At 29.7% G+C, this 21,011-nt stretch overlaps 3 protein-coding genes across 8 annotated transcripts in view; 2 read left to right on the top strand and 1 right to left on the bottom strand.

Annotated features, from left to right (window-relative positions):
* Positions 1–21,011, bottom strand: part of LOC140671824 (spondin-1) — a 213,173-nt gene that overhangs the window by 114,195 nt on the left and 77,967 nt on the right. The gene's annotated exons all lie outside the window — the stretch shown is intronic.
* LOC140671822 (ABC transporter G family member 23-like) lies at positions 67–10,863 on the top strand. Of its 4 annotated transcripts, XM_072903453.1 has the most exons (15): positions 67–658; positions 4,842–4,980; positions 6,751–6,995; positions 7,185–7,362; positions 7,451–7,544; positions 7,609–7,821; positions 7,916–8,022; positions 8,254–8,485; positions 8,745–8,922; positions 9,132–9,247; positions 9,359–9,426; positions 9,534–9,622; positions 9,738–9,914; positions 10,027–10,113; positions 10,490–10,863. In XM_072903453.1, exons 2-15 carry the CDS (start codon positions 4,877–4,879, stop codon positions 10,699–10,701), a joined length of 2,100 nt encoding a protein of 699 aa, XP_072759554.1. In that variant the 5' UTR covers positions 67–658; positions 4,842–4,876; the 3' UTR covers positions 10,702–10,863. The 4 variants fall into 4 exon arrangements, with proteins under 4 accessions (XP_072759554.1, XP_072759555.1, XP_072759557.1 ...); XM_072903454.1 differs by lacking the exon at positions 9,738–9,914; XM_072903456.1 differs by lacking the exon at positions 10,490–10,863 and having other exon boundaries at positions 9,738–9,953.
* On the top strand, positions 12,602–20,933 carry LOC140671820 (ABC transporter G family member 23-like). 3 transcript variants are annotated; one of them, XM_072903444.1, is made up of 15 exons: positions 12,602–12,761; positions 14,458–14,599; positions 17,077–17,321; positions 17,512–17,689; positions 17,778–17,871; positions 17,938–18,150; positions 18,241–18,347; positions 18,567–18,798; positions 19,051–19,228; positions 19,434–19,549; positions 19,643–19,710; positions 19,849–19,937; positions 20,036–20,212; positions 20,327–20,413; positions 20,722–20,933. In XM_072903444.1, exons 2-15 carry the CDS (start codon positions 14,496–14,498, stop codon positions 20,931–20,933), a joined length of 2,100 nt encoding a protein of 699 aa, XP_072759545.1. In that variant the 5' UTR covers positions 12,602–12,761; positions 14,458–14,495. The 3 variants fall into 3 exon arrangements, with proteins under 3 accessions (XP_072759545.1, XP_072759547.1, XP_072759546.1); XM_072903446.1 differs by having other exon boundaries at positions 12,602–12,771; XM_072903445.1 differs by having other exon boundaries at positions 12,602–12,781.

Genomic DNA, 21,011 nt, shown 5'->3' with positions numbered 1-21,011 from the left:
CTCAACAATGAAAACAAACAGTTTACAATAAAAAGCAGTATGCATGCTTAGAAAACTTTCAGTCTTTGCGTAGTGCGTATTGTAAAACAGCTCTCGATAAAATCAACAGAGAATGTTTATAATAGGCGCATATAATAAATGCTTTATATTTGGTTTTTATTATATGTGACAATATTAATCTAGTGTAATCTTTAGGATAGTTGGAAAATATTTTAGTGGGCTACGGAAAAACAACTTTTTTCTTAATTTATGATAATTAATTAAATTGTTTCTTTCGTAATCAAAAAAATATTTTAAAAAAAGTTTTTATATATATAAAAACAAATTTTTGATGTTTGGTGCTTCCATATAATTTGTGTGAAACGCATTTATTAGATGATATTGACGATTAAACTAATATGTGAATATATAATACGTGCAAAACTTAAATATCTAACGCTGTACGGATACAAATGTGATCGGACTATATTCGGGTGGAGAACCATTTTGTTGATTTTTGAAAAAAATTAATTTAAAAAAGGTCCATTTCTTTTGTCCTCAACGTCATCCAATTGATGCATCATTTTCACTCAAATTTTTGTGAGAGCGCCATTTATTGACGTAAAAACATTCGTCTTCATATATAAAAACTTTAAATTACTTCAAGTTTATTGAACACGTAAGCAAACAAAATGATTGAAAAATCTTACTTACTGAATTAAATATAAATTTTTAAAACCCTGTTGTTCTTTAAACATCCTGTATTTTTAATGTACATAAAATTAGTTAAACAAAATTAAAAAATCTTTTTTAAATTAAATAACAAAATTTAAATATGATGAATTGAATGAGGTGTGTGTGAAGTTGGCGTATCATTTCGTGGAAACTCACAAATAATTAAGAGTTCTGACTTTATTTTCAATAGTTCTAGAGTTCTTGATGGTTTAAACAAATAGTTCTGGCGATTAAAGCAAAAAAAATGCCTTCAGACAAACTGAGATGCCAACTTCACGCAGCATCTCACTTTGTCCCACGACATTTTCGCTATCAGTAATTGTAGAAAATTGAAAGATCTATAGTTCTAGATGAGTTCTAAAAAGAGTTCTGCCACCCAAAAGCAGAAAAATGTTAATTAAGATAAAATAAACAACGAATCCCATAGATACAGATCGAGGTGAGATGCCGGTCGATTATCGATAGTTCTGCTCAATATAAAACAGTTCTCATATAGTTCTAGGCTTGTGCAATGCCTTTCCAAAGAGTTCTGCCATTTAAAATAATTAGATAATTTTTTAATTAATTATTATACCCGAAAATCGTGTAATTTCATACATAAAGGTGAGATGCCGGTCGATTATCGAGAGTTCTGTTCAACATAAAACAGTTCTCATATAGTTCTGGGCTTGTGCAATGCCTTTCCAAAGAGTTCTGCCATTTAAAATAATTAGATAATTTTTTAATTAATTATTATACCCGAAAATCGTATAATTTCATACATAAAGGTGAGATGCCGGTCGATTATCGAGAGTTCTGTTCAATATAAAACAGTTCTCATATAGTTCTGGGCTTGTACAATGCCTTTCCAAAGAGTTCTGCCATTTAAAATGTTTAGATAATTTTTTAATTAATTATTATACCCGAAAAACGCGTAATTTCATACATAAAGGTGAGATGCCGGTCGATTATCGAGAGTTCTGTTCAATATAAAACAGTTCTCATATAGTTCTGGGCTTGTACAATGCCTTTCCAAAGAGTTCTGCCATTTAAAATGTTTCGATAATTTTTTAATTAATTATTATACCCGAAAAACACGTAATTTCATACATAAAGGTGAGATGCCGGTCGATTATCGAGAGTTCTGTTCAACATAAAACAGTTCTCATATAGTTCTGGGCTTGTGCAATGCCTTTCCAAAGAGTTCTGCCATTTAAAATAATTAGATAATTTTTTAATTAATTATTATACCCGAAAATCGTATAATTTCATACATAAAGGTGAGATGCCGGTCGATTATCGAGAGTTCTGTTCAATATAAAACAGTTCTCATATAGTTCTGGGCTTGTACAATGCCTTTCCAAAGAGTTCTGCCATTTAAAATGTTTAGATAATTTTTTAATTAATTATTATACCCGAAAAACGCGTAATTTCATACATAAAGGTGAGATGCCGGTCGATTATCGAGAGTTCTGTTCAATATAAAACAGTTCTCATATAGTTCTGGGCTTGTACAATGCCTTTCCAAAGAGTTCTGCCATTTAAAATGTTTCGATAATTTTTTAATTAATTATTATACCCGAAAAACACGTAATTTCATACATAAAGGTGAGATGCCGGTCGATTATCGAGAGTTCTGTTCAATATAAAACAGTTCTCATATAGTTCTGGGCTTGTACAATGCCTTTCCAAAGAGTTCTGCCATTTAAAATGTTTAGATAATTTTTTAATTAATTATTATACCCGAAAAACGCGTAATTTCATACATAAAGGTGAGATGCCAGTCGATTATCGATAGTTCTATTCAATATAAAACAGTTCTCATATAGTTCTGGGCTTGTGCAATGCCTTTCCAAAGAGTTCTGCCATTTAAAATAATTAGATAATTTTTTAATTAATTATTATACTCGAAAATCGTGTAATTTCATACATAAAGGTAAGATGCCGGTCGATTATCGAGAGTTCTGTTCAATATAAAACAGTTCTCATATAGTTCTGGGTTTGTGCAATGCCTTTCCAAAGAGTTCTGCCATTTAAAATAATTAGATAATTTTTTACAGAACTCTCTTTAATTTTGAACAGAACTCTCGATAATCGACCGGCATCTCACCTTTATGTATGAAATTACACGATTTTCAGGTATAATAATTAATTAAAAAATTATCTAATTATTTTAAATGGCAGAACTCTTTGGAAAGGCATTGCACAAGCCTAGAACTATATGAGAACTGTTTTATATTGAGCAGAACTACCGATAATCGACCGGCATCTCACCTCGATCTGTATCTATGGGATTTGTTGTTTTTTATTTTATCTTAATTAACATTTTTCTGCTTTTGGGTGGCAGAACTCTTTTTAGAACTCATCTAGAACTATAGATCTTTCAATTTTCTACAATTACTGATAGCGAAAATGTCGTGGGACAAAGTGAGATGCTGCGTGAAGTTGGCATCTCAGTTTGTCCGAAAACATTTTTTTTGCTTTAATCGCCAGAACTATTTGTTTAAACCATCAAGAACTCTAGAACTATTGAAAATAAAGTCAGAACTCTTAATTATTTGTGAGTTTCCACGAAATGATACGCCAGCTTCACACACACTTGAATGAGACTTTATACATTTGTATAATTCTTAAGTTAATTATATGATTGATATAATCTAAATTATGTATAATCGTATAAATATACTTTGTGTTAGAAAATGGTAAATAGTAGGATATGCGTATAATGGAAATAGATGGTATCAATATTTGTTAGTTATTCATTTTCTTTTTTGAGCAATTATTTTTAATTAAATCCGTACTTATTTTTTATTGTTTGGAATTATATATTGCGAGTTGTATTACGTGAATATCAAAATCGTAAACATGGCATAAATAATAATCAAGATGCATATGAATGTATTCAAAATATGTATTAAAAATTAAATCTCATTTCAATGTACAATTACAACAACGCAAAAAGTGTCTATATAAGTAACATTACAGAAATTAGAGAAAAATAAGATCAACTGTGAGTAATAAAACAATATTTACTTCAATCGCATTACGTAATAATTATGCATATTAACATATATATGCTATAAAATATTATGTAACATAAGTTAAGTGGAACGAATTATAGATATATATTAATCATCATCAAGTATTCTTACGTAAGTATTAAGTAGAGCAGTTACAAATGCATATTTTTTTTATCATCAGAAATTATACAAAGCAATTATCTAATTACATATTGATCATCACAAAACAAGATTGCCGTCATAATTCAAAAATATAAATATAATGTAATAACATATGTTGACGTTATAATAATGTTATAAAATATGCAAAAAGCAAGTTTTTATTAACATTTACTATTTGTATTTCAATTGCTAATAATCTTGAGGACTTAAAAAATCTAATAAGAATAATAATTTTGATTACATATTATTTCATTGTGTCGTCTTTTTCTAGAAATTAGTTAATTGTAATTCGAGTTTCTGTAAATTCTTGTGAATATTCTCTGTGCGATAGATAAAATTCTTTAATATTCCCTTCATCAATTTAATTATGCTAATTAATAAATTGAATAAAAACTGTAACAAACATATTTTAACAATAAGTTTATTGCAAATTAAAATAAAGCTGTTTATCACTTCATCTTCATCGAATAAAGTCAGCAAAAAAAAAAAAATTATCTTAGCAGCCTCGTTGTTCTTGCTTTTTAATATTCCATTTAAAATAAACTTGGATAAATCACATTTTAAAATTTCTACTTTAACAAACACATGACCACTCATGAAAAAACTTTTCAGATTGTCTAATCATTCTTTCTACACTATTTTCGTTACTATAGGCTTAATATGTTATTAGAATCGAAAGTTTATTAATAGTATAGATTATTATACATATGAATCTTAATGTAAATCTTAATGTAAGATAAGAATGTATAAATCTTGTGAAAGCACGTTAATAATCGATGACAAAAATATTTCGAAAATAAAATTTAGAGATATCTATCTCTGCTAAAAACTAAAAGATAGAAAGATGTTGGTACTTTACCTATTTCCATTATACTTTTTTCTTTCTACAACAGCATTTTCGAATACTAATCGCTTAAAGAAGACTAGTCAGCATTTAAATTATCGAAAATAAAAATTATGTTACAGTTCGATCGCTGAACGAACAATTCTCGTTTTGCAAGATGATGCAACAAAATGCATTGGTCGTAAAGAATGCCGTCAAGTATTATGAACAAGAGGAACCAATACTCGACGGCCTGAACATGACCGTCTCGAAAGGTTCTATGTAAGTAATCACTATTCAGTTTATATTAAAGATTAATCGTTTCTTTGTCGAGTTCCGCTTTGAACCAATGAATTGCAATTAAGGTTTTCCAAGAAAAGCTGAAACAGATGCTAAAACGCGACAAAAAAGTAATCAAACAGTCACATCGATTTATAAGAAAATTAATTATATAGTTATCAACATTATTCGTCAAATATAAAAAAAAATCTTTGTATGTATAAAAATCTTTGTATGTACACACATATATATGATATACATGTCTCATGTGATACCTCCGTATCAAGTCAATATTATTTCAATTACTTCGTCCATCAACTTGTTGGAAGAGAGGTCTGAACATTATCGTCATACACTTCTCCACGTAGATTCACTGATTGCTCAAATTATGTCAATAATAAACACCGATAACCGTGCAACTTTCAACAATAGATAAAAAACATTTTGGATTCTATCTCGGAAATTTAAAATCTCGCTCTGTTGTTATATTAAACTAAAATAGTTTAATATTTCGTAACTTGGATATTTATTGTGCAACATGTATGTGTAAGTATATTCATTACATTCTCAAATATCTGGTATATTTTTAAAGTTAGACTCCGAAGATAAGAAAATAAAAATGTATCACAACATTTATGTTCAAATACTGTTCTCTCTCTCTCAAGTATTATTCAACGTTTTACGTATAATTATCCCCAAAAAGCGCATTCAAAAATCTTATTTGTAGCCTCAGAGGAAAGAATTTGGATAGATATCGTGTGCTGGGACAGCGTTAAAAGTTCTTATTTGTAGATTATTTGTAGATTCGAATGTACACCAATATGTATATGTTAATTGAATTAAAATATGTATCTAATCATCACATCTAAGATCTAATCGTTTATAATCAAAATCGACTATTTAATTATTTATTTAGTTAATCCATATTTTATAGGAAAAAACATATAGCATGTAGAAAATACCAGAGCAAAGTTAAACATCTTGCAAAAGTACAATAAAATTATAGTAATATAATTACTAAAGCAAAAAAAAATTAAAGACAAAACAATAACGAGTTAAAATTAATCTAAAAATCGAGAAAAGAAAGAAATGTTTTTTCCTTTAAATTGTTTGAGATAACATTTAACGAGTTTAATATATTGTATAATATATTAATGCAAACATATAAAATTTCACTTTTGCATAACATCGATATATCTTTTTAGTTGACAGTACGTATATATGTATTACCAAATAAAAATCGTAAAACGAAATTATTTAAGCAAAACATATTTTCTAGGTAAATTAAGTTTTGACATTACAAATAGATATATTGAACGTGTAGTAGTGCTAAGTTCACTTTTTGACATTTCATGAACAAACTCTGGAAATTTCAAATTTTACACAACTAAGCATTACTATGCCGACAGTAAGTTGCTTTCGTTTTTGTCGACAAGCTATCGTTATATTCATACATATTTAATAATCGAAGTAGTAAAAGATTGTAATCTATAATTTTATTAACAATCCACCATTTGTCAATCCCGTATTAACTGATTATAATTCGCGAGAGAAATCGTATTGTTCTTCGATGAAGCGATTAGATAAGAATAGATTACACTTTAAATGAAAATACCTTGAGAATAATTAATACGCGAAATTATTTATTGCAAGATTAACAAAGATTTATCTACAATTTACGTGCATATATTCATATTTAATATCACGTGTCATCTAAATTATAAACTTAACTATTGTTAAAACAATTCGATTTTCTCATATTGTCTAAAACAGATACGCACTGTTAGGCCCAAGCGGTTGCGGCAAAACGACATTATTATCCTGCATCGTCGGAATTAAGAATCTCAACAAGGGAAACATATGGATTCTGGGAGGACATCCAGGTAAACCGGGCTCCGGCATCCCTGGGCCTCGTGTGGGCTACATGCCACAGCAGATCTCCTTGGTCGGAGAGTTCAGCGTGAGCGGAGCCTTGTATTACTTCGGCAGGATTAACGGACTCGAGGACAAAGAGATCGGTAGAAATAGAAAAATATATTGCTTCACCACATACAATATTGCATGCTTCTAAAAATTTCAGTTTCATGAGATACTCTTGAGATGGCACAATTTTTATTCTGAATATCTCGTTTGTATTTGCGAGATTTTATGACGTGACGTAAATTAGTTCGAAACACACAGATGCAATCTCGTTTATTGTTTTTAAGATGCGAGACAGAAATTTCTATCGGAATTGCTCCAACTGCCGTCGACTAACTGTCTCATAAAAAACATAAGCGGGGGACAACAAAGAAGAGTCTCCTTCGCTGCTGCGTTGATTCACAGTCCAGAACTTCTGATTTTGGACGAACCTACCGTAGGGCTGGATCCAATTTTAAGGGAAAAGCAAGTAGATTTTGAAAAAATTCCTCTCTTTGAACACCTCACATATGCCGATGAAAAATGTATTCAAATGTACTTTTTCTTTGTGCAGCATCTGGCTCTATCTAACTAGGATTACTCAGGAGGAAGGTATCACCGTGTTAATGACGACACATTATATCGAGGAAGCTAAAGATGCTAATATGGTGAATTTTATTCTTTATTGATCTCATTTCGTTAAACATTTTTAATATATCTGATGCTACGCAGATTGGGTTGATGAGACGTGGTAAATTGTTGGCGGAATCGTCGTCGCAGAAATTACTAGAGCGATTTCAATGTTCGTCCTTAGAGGAGGTGTTCGTAAATCTGTGTCAGTCGCAAAATAACGAAATGAATGAAAATGTTTCCGAAGTTCAAGAAGTCAAAGATACTGAAAATGATACGTTACATCAAGATGAAGATAGTTATAAACGAATAAAAGTATATATGAAACAATTTATGCTATTTTTGCTGATATAAAAAAAAACAATGTATATAAATCAGTAATATGTAAACAAAAATAAATTATGTTAAGGATCGAAACATGAAGTGCCAAGCGAGATCGATATATAATGTCTCAGCATTGAAAAGATTCAAGGCTTTAATGATAAAGAATATAACTCAATTTGTTCGTTTTTATGCGTAAGTATCTGTCAACTGTCAATAATTAACTTTCTTATGGGGAGAGTGTATTTATATAAACTATAAAAAAGTTTTAATTATTTTAATCTCAATTTTTGCCATATTTTTTTAAATCAGTACAATACATATTGCATACAATATGTTATATTTTGAAAAATTCAGTTTTATGGATTGGTACATGAGATCCACGTGACAACGATAATGATAATAATAAATAGTATATTTCTACAGAACTTTAGTTTTTGCGGTGTTTTTCCCACTCATACAAATCGCCACATTTTTTGTCGGGGTCGGTGGTGATCCAAAAGACTTAACGATTGGTATTATCAATTATGAAGCTGGTAACTGCGATTACGGCAACAACATCGGCAGCGTCTGGTATGATGAAGAGAGCCTCACCTGTCGCTTTCATAATCTCAGCTGTAGATTTCTTCGCGAGTATGGCGATTCTATCGCAAATCAGGTTCAGTGATTTTGAAAATCAATCATATACAAATTGTTTTTGTTATTCCTTTTAGCAAAATTATTTGAATATAAACCGGTGATCATACTATTGTTAAAATACGGATGTATATATGTTCCTTGGAGAATCATTGCGATATAAAATCTGAAATTTATTAACGTAAAACTTATGAAAAAAATATTTTTTATATATTACAACACCTATTATTTATATATATTTTTGATTAAGAAAAAATTTTTATTAATATTATTGTTTTCAGAAATATTATAACGATATGTCTGAAGCGATTAATGCTGCACACGACGGTGATCTTGTGGGCGTAATGCACTTTAGCCACAACTTTTCCGAAGCTTTACAGAGACGAATTGACGGCTTCGCATTCATTAAGACAGAAGACATTCTGCCCAATGAGATTGACGTATTTCTCGATATGGGTGGTATGTTTATATTATTTATATTGCGTTTGATATAATAAAGCTTAATTTAATTTTTAGACTTAAGTAACTTAACAGAAAATTATTTTGAGTAAAAGAAATCCAATTAAGACACAAACTATTTTAGATTCTAAACATCTTAACTAACAGCATGCTAATTAATTAAAATAGTTCATTGACAGAGTTATTAAAATTTACGATTTTTGTTACAGATATGCAAATTGGACAATTTATGGTGAAAAAGCTTTACGAACGTTTCTTTGAAATTTTTGAAGATTTGATGAAAGAGTGTAAATATCCATCAAAATTGGGCAATGTGCCTATTCGAGTGAGTATACATATATATATACATATATATAATATTATGTTATAATTTTTTGATAATGCACAGCATTATAATAAAGTAAAAATAAAATAATAAAATTTTAATCAATTTCAGTTTGATACGGTTTATGGTACTATGGATGATGGTTATGACTATTTTTTTACACCGAGTTTATTAATGACGTTAGTATACATGTATAGACTCGAACGTAAATATACGCAATCTTAATACATATAAATAATAAATATATCAACGCGATCATTTTTTTGCTAAAATTACACTTGCTTAGGTTGCCTTTTTTTCTCTCTACCACACTTTCCACCTTCTTGATAATCTCAGACCGGCTGGAGGGTGTTTGGGACAGAAATTTGGTTCAAGGTATATAATTTATTTTAATCAGGGATTATTTTTCTATAAGATTATTTTCCAATTATCGATTTCCTTTTTATTTGCAATTGTTTTTACTATAATAACACGTGAGTGTGTATAACAGGTGTCAAGAACAGGGAAATCTTACTAGCTCACGTTCTCACTCAGACTATTCTCATATTTATTCATGTTATGGTGACAATGTGCCTAATCTTTCCTGTATGGGGTTTAAAATGTGAAGGATCCTATTTCTATGTATTCTTCCTCATGTTTCTTGGCGGTCTTAGTGGACTAATGTACGGTAAATACTCTACATGATGTCTCAAAAGAAACGCAAGCGGTAAAAATATTATAAATTAATAAATAATAAAAAATTAATGTAATTAATCTTTCATCGTGTAATACATTCTCAGGTTTCTTCATATCCGTTACATGTAAGACTCACACTATGGCAAATTATACATCAATTGGTAGTTTTGGTCCACTAGTAATGCTAAGCGGTAAGGTTCCATATTTTCTCCATTTTGACACCAATTACCTTTTTTATTTATATTTATATTATTAGTATTTTATTTATATTATTAGTATTGTACTTTACACAAATGGCAATATAGAATATTAAATTTAGCAGTATTGCATATAAAATTAATTCTAAAGTTTCCTTAAATATGTTTTATTTTCTTATGTGTATATATATATACACACACACATAAGAAAATGTATAATGAAAGACGTAGATTTGATCAATAATATGAAAAAAAAAAAAAAAACTAACAAAAGTTTATCTAATTAAACCTAATATCGATAAAGTTCATGCAGAATAGAATTATTAATTTATATTAATGAAACCTTTTTTGTAATTGAATACAATTACAGGAGCTATATGGCCGATAGAGGCAATGCCAAAGATGGTTCGCTATGTTTGCTACTGCATGCCGCCGGCTTTACCCTCAATAGCCATGAGAGCAGTCATTTTTAAGGGCTATACCCTAAACGAAAAAGAAGTTTACATGGGTATTCTAGTGAGTGTCGCATACATAGTGATTTTCTTCATCACTGTATTATTCGGGCTAAGGTCAAAATCTTAACATTACATTTAGAAATATAAAGAAAATGCACTTAAAAGTAAGACAACAATGCCTCGTAATTAATTAACAATATGATTCAGCTAAATAAAGGTATTTCGCTTGACTCCAATCAAAGTACACCTATTTGATTGTAGAAGAAAATAAAATATTTTAAAACATCTATTTTTTTGACAATTCACGAGAAGTTATTTACCTTGAAAAAATAATTATATTATATCTATTATATAATTCTTTATTTAAATAGTTATTAATGCTCACATCTCTGTTTCATAATTTTATATTATAAAATAATAATTATTTTTTTTCTAGAAATTTTCTTATTATAGAAATAAACAAAATAATGTAAATATGAAGTATTGTTATATATAACAACGTACAACATGTAACAATTACAAAATTTATACAATCTCTCAACTCTTAATTACCTAAGATACTTATTTCTGTTCATTAGAATATAATAAGCATCACAAATACATATTAATTTCGCCGCAATCTAATCATAATTTCACAAGAAAGATTATTCTATTATTACATATATGAGTCCTACTTTATAAAGAAAAGATACCTTTGAGTAATACATTTGCGAAAACATCTTGTAGATAAATATCTTTATATTAAATATATTAACATTTTATCACATGTGCTTTTATGATTCGCAAAATAAGTTGCATCATAAAAATACATAATAAGTTATTAAATAGAGCAATTACATTCTAATAAGTTATTAAATAGAGCAAATACATTCTAATCAACATCGAACAATCTTACGTAAATATTAAACGTAATAAATAGAACTTATTTAAATATTTAATATGTGTATTATCTACATATTTGAATTGCAAAACAAAAACCAATAATTTATAACATATAACTGTCATGTACAAATGCATTAAAATATTCAATATTACACCGTGTGTGTGAGTGTGTATGCGCGTGCATGTGTATGTGCGTACGCTTGGGCGTGTGATTTATAATGATTCTTTCCGTTTCCCTAATAAGGTAAATAGACAGTTTACAATATAACGCAGTGTGTATGCTTAGAAAATTTTCGGTTTGCGCGTAAAATTAAAATTTCTTTAAATCTGTAATATATACAGTATTTTATTACCGTTTGTACCTTTTTGTTAATACATTATATATATTTGTTTTTTTATTATATGTGACAATATTAATTCAGTGTAATCTTTAGGGTAGTTGGAAAATATTTTGGTGGGCTGCGGAAAAACAACTTTTTTCTTAATTTCTGATAATTAATTAAATTGTTTCTTTCGTAATAAAAATAAAATAAAAAAAAATTGTTTCGGAAGAAAATTTTTATACGTCGTAACTATTTTTTAGAAAAGAAAGAAAATGTTACAGGTTTTTAATTAATGTGATATATATTGTATTAGTAATATATAGACAAATATAAAATACACACACCAAAGAATAATAACATACAAAAAGAATAAAATATAAAAAAAATACTTCTTAACAATATTAAATTAGTCAATCAAGATTTAATTGAAAAATACGTACTAGTTTACACACATATTTACATACTAACAAATTATTTATAAAAGAATGTTGGGGTTTCAAATATTCATATTTAATTCAATAAGTGAGATACATTCGTTCTATTTGTGTAACGACAGAGAGATCAAAGTCGTGCACGACATATATTTATATGCGTAACACAGCATGCATATACGCATGTATATATACGACACACATACACACACACACGTATACACATATGCGTGCGTTTATATGTACATATACATACACAAATTGACATAAAAGTCACCGCGGACTATGCGGTGTAGAACAAAGGTATCCGTAGCTACTGTGACCCGAGATTGTATAGATCTCGCGGCATCTTAACTCTTATTACGACGTTTGATGTAACGCGCGTCAATAGCGGACCAATATGTACGGGCGAATCAGCCAGCGGAGATTACGATTGTACCGGAAGAATTTTCGTTCCACGGGCATTCTCGTCCGCGACACAGAACAGTCAACATATTTTTAAGTGAACGAGTCATACGAGTGATATTAATACAATCCCAGCAAAATTTTGGGTAATCCAAGGTTATTTTTGGTAAATCTAAATAATCTTTAGCGTTAAAATAATTTAAAGTAAAATTTCTTTTTCAAAATTTATTTTTAATTTGAGATACTATTAGGTAATCTTAAGTAATCCGAGGTATAATTTAAGGGTAATTTTTGTACATTATACCTGTTAGTGACCAACCCCTCGGAAATACATATTACACCGGATACGAAGACGCAATGTGCGAATTTCCTTCCTACACACAATAATATTACGGAACAATTTGTATGAGCGTATTCAGTAACTTAAAAAGTTTTTATATATATGAAAACGAATTTTTTGTGTTTGGTGTTTCCAGATAATTTGAGTGAAACGCATTTATTGGACGGTATTGACAATTAAACTAATATGTGAATATACGTGAAAAACTTAAATATCTACTGCTGTACGAACACAAATGCAATCGGACTACAATCGGGTGGAGCACCATTTTGTTGGGAAAAAATTAATTAAAAAAAATTCCATTTCTTTTGTCCTCAACGTCATTAATTTGATGCGTTATTTTCACTAAAATTTATGTGGAAGCGCAATTTGTTTATGAAAAAATATTTTTCTTCATACACAATATAAAAACGCTTTGAGTTATTAAACACGTTCAAGCAAACAAATTGAATGTATCTTATTTACGAAATTAAATATAAAGTTTTAAAATCCAATTGTTCTCTAAACATCCTATATTCTTTAATATACATTACATTAGCTAAACAAAATTAAAGAAACTTTTTTAAAGTAAATAACATAAAATTTGATTAATTGAATGGAACTTTATATACTTTTTAAGTCAATTATATAACTGATATAATCTAAATTATGTACAATCATATAAATATAATTATATAAATATAATTTGTGCAAGAAAATGGTAAATAATACGACTGATATCCGTAAAATGGAGCGAAATAGTTGTTGAATAAATGATGTCAATATATTTTAGTTATTCATTTTCTTTCTTACGCAACTATTTTTTGATAAATTTACTTATTTTTTATTGTGTAAAATAGATGTATATTGTGAGTAGTATTACGTGAATATCAAAACAGAAACACTGCATAAATAATAATTAAAATGGATATGAACGTATTAAAATATATAAAAATATGTATTAAAAATTATATCCCATTTTAATGTATAATTACCACAAAAAAAATACCTTAGCAACTTTCATGTTCTTGCTTTTTAATATTCCGTTTAAAATAAACTTGGATAAATCATATTTTAAGATTTCTACTTCAGCAAACACATATGATAACTCATCAAAAAACTTTTCAGATTTTCTAATCATTTTTTCTATAGTATTTTCGTTACTATAAACTTAATATGTTCTATGTCTATTAAAATCGAAAGTCTATTAATAGTATAGATTGATATATATATAAATCCTAATGTAAGTCTTAACATAAAATAAGAATGTATAAAATATAAACTAATGAAGAATATATATAAATTTTGTGAAATCACGTTAATAATCAATGACAAAAATATTTCGAAAATAAAATTTAAAGATATCCATCTCTGCTAAAAGCTAAAAGATAGAAAGATGTTAGAGTACTTTACCTATTTCCATTATATATTTTTCTTTCTACAATAGCATTTTCAAATACTATATAGTCGCTTAAGGAAAACTAGTCAATGTTCAAATTATCGTAAACAAAAATATGTTACAGTTCGATCGCTGAACGAATAATCCTCGCCGTTCTGCAAGATGGTGCAAGAAAATGCAGTGGTCGTGAAGAATGCCGTCAAGTATTATGTACAAGACGAACCAATACTCGACGGCCTGAACATGACCGTCTCGAAAGGTTCCATGTATGTAATCGCCATTCATTAAGTTTAGACAAAAATTAAGTTAAGTTTCTTTATCGAGTTCCACTTTAAACCAACTAATTGAAATTAAAGTTTCTCAAAAAATTGAAACAGATGCTCAAAACAGACACGAAAAAAAGTAATAAAGCAACAATCATATTGATTTATAAGGAGATTATTTATATAATTTTCGACGTTATTCGTCAAATATAAAAAAATCTTTACAACACACACACACACACACACACACACACACACACACACACACACACACACACACACACACACACACACACACACACACACACACACACACACACACACACACACACACACACACACACACACACACACACACACACACACACACACACACACACACACACACACACACACACACACACACACACACACACACACACACACACACACACACACACACACACACACACACACACACACACACACACACACACACACACACACACACACACACACACACACACACACACACACACACACACACACACACACACACACACACACACACACACACACACACACACACACACACACACACACACACACACACACACACACACACACACACACACACACACACACACACACACACACACACACACACACACACACACACACACACACACACACACACACACACACACACACACACACACACACACACACACACACACACACGCACGCACGCACACACACACACACACACACACACACACACACACACACACACGCACACACACATAATACACGTCTCACGTGGTATTTCTGCCTTAAACCAATATTACTTCAATTACTTTGTCCATCGACTTGTTAAAAATGGCTTGAACACCATCGTTCACGTACTTTTCCGCATATACATTTACACTTGCTCAAATTGCTGTCAATAATAAATAATGAAAATTTCGCAACTTTTTAACAATGGATAAAAAACGTTTAAGATTCTATCTCGGAATTTTATAATCTCGCTTTGTTGCCAACTAAAATAATTTAATATTTCGCTACTTCGATATTTTTTATTGTGCAACATGTATATGTAAATTTCATTACATTCTCAAATGTCTGGTATATTTAGAAAGTTAGGTTCCAATGATAAAGGAATAAGAAATAATTTATCCCCAAAATTATTATCCCCCGCGCTAAAAAGTCTTACAGACTTATTTATAATACCTTTCTAAAGCCGACAGCACCATATCCATGGTTCTGCCAGCTTCATAGAAGTGACTTATTTGTAAGTTCGAATGTATGCAAATATGTATATTAATGGATTCAAATAAGTACTTATTCATCACAGCTAAGATCTAAGATAACCATTTATTATTAAAATCGATTATTTAATTATTTATTTACTGAATCCAAATTTTACAGGAAAAAAATATACGGCATGTAAATACCAGAGCAAAGTTAAACATCAATCGAAAGTACAATATAATTATAGTAATATAGTTACAAAAACAATAAAAAAAAAGAAAAAAAATAACAAATTATAATTAATCCAAAAATCGAGAAAAGAAACAAATGTTTTTTTTAATTGTTTAAGATAATATATAGCGAATTTAATATATATTAATGCAAACATATAAAATTTCGCTTTTGCATAACATTGATACCTTTTTAATTGTGAGCAAGTTACAAATATATATATTACTAGATAGAAATCGTCAGACAATGAGAATTATCTAAGCGAAAAAACATATACACAATGAGACACATGTATAGCATACATATATGATTGTACATATACAGGACATGTTTGTCCATAGATGTCCGAGTAAATATCTCGAACTAATTGAAGTTATAAGAAAGTTTAATAAGACAAATTTGCATAGTTGTGAGTCTGTTACAAAGTATATATAGAAATTGTTTTTTACTCGTGACCTTCTCGAATTATGAAATCATCATCGTTTCTTTAAATAGATACTCATATTTTCTTTTATATATTTATGTAGTAGCAGTCATTTGCAATTAAAATCAAATTTAGAAAAATATTGTTATTATGCATCGTTTACGAGATAATCGGTATCTTTAATATTAAAGAGGTAAACTGGATTGTCTTCATAAAAAATGTTTTTTATCTATGCCGCATTATGTCGATAATAGATTGTCATAGTTACATTCACATGTATTTAATGATTAAAATACTAAAAAATTGTGACCAAAGATTTTATTAACGATTTGCCATTTGTCAGTCTCATATTCACTGATTATAATTCGCGAGAAAAATCGTGTTGTTCTCCGATGAAGCGATTAGATAAGAATAGATTACACTTTAAATGGAAATACCCTGAGAATAATTAATACGTGAAATTATTTATTGCGAGATTAACAAAAATTTATCTTTAATTCACGTACATATATTCATATTTAATATCACGTGTCATCTAAATTATAAACTTAACTATTGTTAAAACAATTCGATTTTCTCATATTGTCTAAAACAGATACGCACTGTTAGGTCCAAGCGGTTGCGGCAAAACGATATTATTATCCTGCATCGTCGGAATTAAAAATCTCAACAAGGGAAACATATGGATTCTGGGAGGACATCCAGGTAAACCGGGCTCCGGCATCCCTGGGCCTCGTGTGGGCTACATGCCACAGCAGATCTCCTTGGTCGGAGAGTTCAGCGTGAGCGGAGCCTTGTATTATTTCGGCAGGATTAACGGACTCGAGGACAAGGACATCGGTAGAAATAAAAAAAATATTGTGTCGCCATTCACAATATTTTGCATGCTGCTAAAAATTCCAGTTTCATGAGATACTCTTGAGTTGATTCAATTTCTATTCTAAATATATCGTTTGTGCTTGCAAGATTTTATGGTGTGACGTTAATTATTTCGAAACACACAGCTGCAATCTCGTTTTTTGTTTTTAAGATGCGAGACAGAAATTTCTATCGGAATTGCTCCATTTGCCGCCGACTAATTGTCTGATAAAGAACATAAGCGGAGGACAACAGAGAAGAGTCTCCTTCGCTGCTGCGTTGATTCACAATCCCGAATTCCTAATTTTGGACGAACCTACCGTAGGCATGGATCCAATTTTGAGAGAAAAGCAAGTAGATTTTGAAGAAAGCCCTCTCTTTGAAGACCTCAAATATACCGGTGAAAAATGTATTCGAATGTATTTTTTCTTTGTGCAGCATCTGGCTTTATCTAACTAGGATCACTCAGGAGGAAGGTATCACTGTGTTAATTACAACACATTATATCGAGGAGGCTAAAGATGCTAATATGGTAAATTTTATTCTCTATTGATCTCATTTCGTTGAACATTTTTAATATATCTGTGTTGCTACGCAGATTGGATTGATGAGACGTGGTAAATTGTTGGCGGAATCGTCGCCGCAGAAATTGCTAAAGCGATTTGAATGTTCGTACTTAGAGGAGGCGTTCGTAAATCTGTGTCAGTCGCAAAATAACGAAATGAATGAAAATGTTTCCGAAGTTCAAGAAGTCAATGATACTGAAGATGACACGTTACATCAAGATGAAGATAGTTGTAAACAAATAGAAGTATATATGAAACAATTTATATTATTTTTAGTGGTATAACAAAAAACAATGTATAAATCAGTGATATATAAACAAATAAATTATATTAAGGGTCGAATCGTGGAATACCGAGCAAAATTGATATATAATGTCTCAGCATCGAAAAGATTCAAGGCTTTAATGATAAAGAATGCTAAACAATTTATTTATTCTTATGCGTAAGTCTCTGTCAATAATTAACTTTCTCATGAAGAGAATGTATTTACATAGATTATAAAAAAGTTTTAACTATTTTAATCTCGATTTTTGTCATATTTTTTTTTTAACAACAATACATGTCGCATACAAAATATATTTTGAAAAATTTAGTTTCATGGATCGATATACGAAATTCACGTGACAATGATAATAATAATGATAATATCATATTTCTTCAGAATTTTAGCTTTTGCGATGTTATTCCCACTGATACAAGTCACCGCATTTTTTATCGGGATCGGTGGTGATCCGAAAGACTTAACGATTGGTATTATCAATTACGAAACTGGTAACTGCAATTACGGCAACGACATCGGTAGTGTCTGGTATGATGAAGAGAGCCTCACCTGCAGCTTTAGTAATCTCAGCTGTAGATTTCTTCACGAGTATGGCAATTCCATCGCAAATCAGGTTCAGTAATTTGAAAATCAATCATATACAACCTTGTTTTCGTTCGATATTTTTTTAGCAAAATTATTTTGATGTAAATCGATGATCATATCGTTCCTAAAAACACTGATGCATGTATGTTCCTCGGATAATCAATTGTGATATAAAATCTGTAATTTATTGACGTAAAATTTGTAAAAAAATTTTTTTTTGTGTATAACAACACCTACATTATTGATTAAGAAAAAATTGTTATTAAAATTTCGTTTTCAGAAATTTTATAACGATATGTCAGAAGCGACTAATGCTGTACGCGACGGTGACCTTGTCGGCGTGATGCAATTCAACCACAACTTTACAAAAACTTTACAGAGACGAATTAACGGCTTCACATATGCTAAGACAGAAGACATTCTGTCCAATGAGATTAACGTATTTCTCGATATGGGTGGTACGTATATATTTTTTACGCTGTGTTTCATATAATAAACTTAGAAATTTTTAGGTAATTTGAATGAAAATTATTTTAAGTAAAAAAAAATTGAATAAATTAAAAAACTATTATAAACTATTTTAGATTCTAAACATCTTAACAACATGCTAATTAATTAAAATAGTTCATTGATAGAGTTATTAAAATTTACGATTTTTATTAGACATGCAAATTGGACAACTTATGATGAAAAAGCTTTACGAACGTTTCTCTGAAATTTTTGAAGATTTGATGAAAGAGTGTAAATATCCGTCAAAATTGAGTAGTGTGCCTATTCGAGTGAGTATATCTAGTATTATGTTATAATTTTTTTCTAACGCATAGCATTTTAATGGAATAAAAAGAAGAGAACAAAATTTTGATCAATTTCAGTTTGATGCGGTTTATAGTGATATGGATGATGGTTATGACTATTTTTTTACACCAACTTTCATAGTAACGTAAGCACACATGCATACACACATACAAATATATAAATAATATATATATATATATATATATATGCAATCCTAAAAAATATAAATAATAAATATAACTGCGCGATCATTTTTTTGTTAAAATTATTTACACTTTTTCAGGTTGGCCTTTTTTCTGGCCGCCACACTCTCCACCTTCTTGATAATCTCAGACCGGCTGGAGGGTGTTTGGGACCGAAGTTTGGTTCAAGGTATATAATTACTTTTCTCTAAGATTATTTTCCAATTATCGATTTACTACTTATTTGTAACTGTTTTTATTGCAATAACACGCGAATGTATATGACAGGTGTCAAGAACAGGGAAATTTTGCTAACTCACATTCTCATTGAGACCATTCTTATATTGATCCATATTACGATAATAATGTGTCTAATCTTTCCTATATGGAATTTAAAATGTGAAGGATCTTTCTTCCATGTATTCCTTCTCACGTTTCTTAGTAGTCTTAGTGGACTAATGTACGGTAAGTACTCTACATGATGTCTCAAAAGAAACGCAAGCGATAACCATTAAAAATATTATTATAAATTAATGACATTAATGAAATTAATCTCTCATCGACATAATATGTTTTTAGGTTTCGTTATCTCCGTTACATGTAAGAATCATGTTGTGGCGAATTATGCTTCAATCGGTAGTATGAGCATACTAGTAATATTATGCGGTAAAGTTCCATGTTTTCCTCATTTCCAAATAATTACTTTTTACTGGCACTTTTTATTAGTATTGTACTATACAAAAGTGCAATATAGAATATTAAATTTAGCACTATTGCACGTAAAATTAATTATAAACTTTCCTTAAATATGTTTTATTTTGTTATGTATATATATAATAAACGTATATTTTATTAATAATGAGAAAAACTAATAAAAGTTTATCAAAATAAACCTAATGTGGATAAAGTCCTCGTTGCAAAAGAATTGTTAATTTATATTAATCAAATTTTTTTGTAATTTGATACAATTACAGGGTCCTTATGGCCAGTAGAGGCAATGCCAAAGATGATTCGCTATCTCTGCTACTGCATGCCGGTAACCTTACCCTCTATAGCCATGAGAGCAGTCATTTTCAAAGGTTATACCCTGGACGAGAAGGAAGTTTACATTGGTATTCTAGTGAGTGTCGCATACATAGCGATTTTCTTCATCATTGTATTATTTGGCCTAAGGTCAAAATCTTAAGATGATAGCATTTGGAAATATAGAGGAAATGTACTTGAAAACAATGTCTCGTTATTAATTAAGAATATGATTCAGTTA

This window comes from Anoplolepis gracilipes, chromosome 12 (assembly GCF_047496725.1).
Source record: "Anoplolepis gracilipes chromosome 12, ASM4749672v1, whole genome shotgun sequence".
Taxonomy (NCBI): Eukaryota; Metazoa; Arthropoda; class Insecta; order Hymenoptera; family Formicidae; genus Anoplolepis; species Anoplolepis gracilipes.
This window is presented reverse-complemented; position numbering and strand designations above follow the sequence as displayed.

Coding starts and splice junctions, on each gene's coding strand:
- LOC140671820 (XM_072903444.1), top strand. CDS start 14,496: ATGGTGCAAGAAAATGCAGTGGTCGTGAAGAATGCCGTCAAGTATTAT. Junction 14,600..17,076: donor ACCGTCTCGAAAGGTTCCAT/GTATGTAATCGC, acceptor TGTCTAAAACAG/ATACGCACTGTTAGGTCCAA. Junction 19,711..19,848: donor ACACCAACTTTCATAGTAAC/GTAAGCACACAT, acceptor ACACTTTTTCAG/GTTGGCCTTTTTTCTGGCCG.
- LOC140671822 (XM_072903453.1), top strand. CDS start 4,877: ATGATGCAACAAAATGCATTGGTCGTAAAGAATGCCGTCAAGTATTAT. Junction 4,981..6,750: donor ACCGTCTCGAAAGGTTCTAT/GTAAGTAATCAC, acceptor TGTCTAAAACAG/ATACGCACTGTTAGGCCCAA. Junction 10,114..10,489: donor TCCACTAGTAATGCTAAGCG/GTAAGGTTCCAT, acceptor ATACAATTACAG/GAGCTATATGGCCGATAGAG.